The following is a 3,344-nucleotide window of genomic DNA, read 5'->3' as shown; positions in this document are numbered from 1 at the left end:
GTTGCCTTTGGGATGGGCAAAGCACTTGGACTCCTCCAGCCCCACTCTGAGGAGCTAGTCGCTGATTCGACGATGGTAGCTGGCAGAGATCTCCACGGTGGTCCTGGACCAATCAATGGCCCGGACCTCCGCGAGTGAGGGCTTCGTTGGGACACAGAGCGGCGTGACTTTTGACGCCATGAATGATGCACGGCGATGCACGTTGGGCCACCTTAGAGGCCACGTGGGAGGCTATTGTCACTGTGGAGGAGTCGCCAACGCCACATCGAGGTAGTAGGCTAGGCGGCTGCGCACCTTGGAGATCACCAGGGAGGGAAATTCCTCCTTCTGCACGGCGATGGGGCAAGACTGGCTCCCGGACTAGCAATGGGCGGGGAGGGCGGCTCCTCCTTGAAGGCAATCGGGCGCCACTTGCTCCCGAATTGCCGAAGGGGCGAGAACGACAACGCAACCTCCTTGTTGTGGCAGAGACGATGGCGTGGTGGGGAAGGTGGCTCCTCTTCCACACGGGGGGGGGGGAGGGGGTAGCAGTGATGTCGGTGTTGGACCGAGGTTGTAGTGTGACCACTCCAACAGAAGCTCCATCGTCTGCCACACAAATTGCTTGTTCGTCGCGGCAGCCTCCGTGAGGATGGGCGGTTGATCCTGCTCCTAGTAGTCCGAGGATATAGGTTCGACTTCACCTATGAGGGAGCAATCGATGTAGATGGTCCTGGACAACGCGGTCGACAGTGCCATGAGATGAAGCCCCCCCCCCCCCCACGGTGCGAAGCCCGTGGAGGTCATGGGAACCACTTCGAGACGCTGCCTTGCCCCTCGAAGTGGATTTTAGGACAGGAGAAGAGAACAGAGGCGATGGTGTAGGGTTTGCGTCCGCAGCTAGCCGACTTAAATAGTTGGGGTCCGAGGGAGGCAGGTCGGCTCTGTATCAATGCGCGTAGGGAAACATCATATCGTCTCGTTAGGATCGACCACGTTTGCTTTGACCAGCGTGAATTTAGCGCGGAGACCAGAGCAAGTGTTTTGTATGTGAGCCACGTTTTTGGAGGCATACAGGGCGCGGGTCTGAACGCCTACAAACCTCTCCTACATTTGGTTCCGGTTCGTTGATTACGTTCATCCGGACAAACTGATGTCTCGGCATTGTATATATGGCAAAAATGACCGAACTGTCCGATCCAGGCATCCAGGGGACATTTGGTGAACCGCCTTATACTCATGTTTAGAGGGGATGCTGATTTTTGCCTTAAGTACCAATGCTTATTTGTAGAGAATAAATGCTTAATTAGACACCTTGATATGAAGATAAGCACATGATACTTAAGAAAAATTGGTTCATTTTATTGAGCACCTTGCGTTGTACAAGTCCTGATCAACTCCTCAAAGTCAGGATCAAAGCTCATTTTCAGTGAGACTACACACCATGAATCAATCCATCCCATCAACCAATCCAATGCAACCGTATCTGTTTCTAATCACGCATCCTTTTGCCTTCGGCTTCACTTCTTCCGCTCCCGTCAGCTCCGGTCAGTTCATGTCGAGCATTCCCTGATGGAAGGCGGCGACACGGTCGGGCGTCACACACTGGGTGATGAGCCGTGCCCCTGGCTTGTGCGCCCACGGCTTCACCAGGATGCACGTCGCAATGTAGTCCAGGTTCGTCAGGGGCACGACGTGTGCCGGCGGGCCCCAGCCGTAGTCCACCTCGGCGAACCCGAGCCGCGTCCAGTCCGACACAAGCAGCGTCCGGTAGTCCGACGTGATCTGGTAAGGGTCCTCGCCGCCGTCCGTCCCGGCCTCCCCGGTCGCCCACCGCGCGAACTCCGACGGCATCCGCCTCTTCCCGTCCTTGATGATCTTCACCACGTCCGGGATGGAGGAGCCGGACACCTTGCCCGCGGGCGCCGAGACGCGCATGATGTAGTAGCAGTTGCCGTAGAACCCGGCGCCGGCGCGCGGAAGCGAGGCGTGCAGGAGCGGCCGGGCGTTCATGGCGAAGCAGAGGTGGACGGTGGAGTCCGGCTCGAAACCCGCGGCGCGGGTTCGGCTCTGCCAGGCCTTGGCTACCAGCACCTCAAACGCCGAGCACCAGGAGCCGGCGTGCTCCGTGTTGTACTGGGACTTGAAGTGTCCAATGTAGTCCGCCGAGATGTCCATGGCGAGGTACTCGAGACTCTTGGCGCCCGCGGGGCTCGGCAGGCTGCCGACGACGGCGCCGGCCGGGTCCGGGATGGCCTCACGGCCCCACTGCGGCTCCACCGCCAGGCTTTCTACTGTGCTGCTGCGGGCGAGCTCGCCAACGGCAGCCATGAACTGCGCGGCGCCGGGGCCGTCGGAGACGGCGTGGCTGAAGCGGAAGCCGACGACGAAGCCGCCGCACGCGAAGGTGGTGACCTGGACGAGCAAGACGAGCCTGCGCTCGTCCTCCTCTTCGGCGGGCGTGGGCGGGAGCAACTCGTCCTTGGCGATCATCATGGGGTGCTCCAGGTACTCCACGTCCTCGAGCGCGCAGGAGCCCGCGGCCTCCGTGAACCAGACGCCGCTGCCGTCGCCGCCGCAGTCGACCTGCAGCAGCCCACCTTCCTCCGTGAACCCCAGGCGTCCCGCGAGCGGGTAGTACTGCACCAGGGCCTGCGCCATAGCCCGCTCGATGGTCCTTGCCGGGCCAGCGTCGTTGCCGCCGTCAGGAGCCGGCTTGAAGACGTGCAGCGACTCGATGAGCGCCATCTGGGTGGGGTACCGATCAAGCCAGGACAGGCGGAGCGGGCCGACCGGCGTGGGCTCGGCCGGGGCCACCAGGCGCTGCGCCAGCCGCTCGACGGACTTGTTCACGGCCGCCATTGCAACGAAGCCGCAAGAATTGAATGGAGCTGGCGGGAGAGAGAAGTGATCGGCGGGCAGTTAGCTGACTGCTACTGCTCCTTGCTTGGATTTGGTGTGTGGGCGGGTTGCTTGACTTGCCATTGAAGGGGAGGGTGGTATTTATAGGGGTGGTGGAGTTAACGTCCGGCGATGTGGCTCTTGGTAGTGACGAGGATGAGAGTCGGATGGCTACTGCAGTTGCTCTGCTCGGAGAACGGGGGCGAGGTCGGTCCTACGTCGAGCCGTCGGGTTCAAAAGATGGTGGAGCGTCGCTTTTCCTAGCTCTATCCAGTTGCTTGCAACCATGCCCAGCAGCTCACGTTCTTAATTGCGTGCCCTAGTACTACTTCGTCCTCCTAACAACTCCAAGATTGTCGAGGAAAAGGCGGGAGAGAGACATTTGAAGGGATCATATACGTCCATCCGCTTATTTCCATTGCAGATCGTCTTGACTTTGAGTGGCGACTTGTCACACATTTCCG

At 60.0% G+C, this 3,344-nt stretch overlaps 1 protein-coding gene across 1 annotated transcript; it reads right to left on the bottom strand.

The window, feature by feature from the left end:
- Window positions 1–1,503: 1,503 nt before the first annotated feature.
- On the bottom strand, window positions 1,504–2,967 carry LOC125548037 (acyl transferase 7-like). Its single transcript, XM_048711737.1, has one exon. It carries the CDS (start codon window positions 2,839–2,841, stop codon window positions 1,528–1,530), a length of 1,314 nt encoding a protein of 437 aa, XP_048567694.1. The 5' UTR covers window positions 2,842–2,967; the 3' UTR covers window positions 1,504–1,527.
- Window positions 2,968–3,344: the final 377 nt, after the last annotated feature.

This window comes from Triticum urartu, chromosome 3 (assembly GCF_003073215.2).
Source record: "Triticum urartu cultivar G1812 chromosome 3, Tu2.1, whole genome shotgun sequence".
Taxonomy (NCBI): domain Eukaryota; kingdom Viridiplantae; phylum Streptophyta; class Magnoliopsida; order Poales; family Poaceae; genus Triticum; species Triticum urartu.
The sequence above is the reverse complement of the archived record's forward strand: the minus strand, read 5'-3'. Positions and strand labels throughout refer to the sequence as shown.

What these genes read in the sequence shown, in the direction of transcription:
- LOC125548037 (XM_048711737.1), bottom strand. Translation starts at nt 2,841, where the DNA reads ATGGCGGCCGTGAACAAGTCCGTCGAGCGGCTGGCGCAGCGCCTGGTG.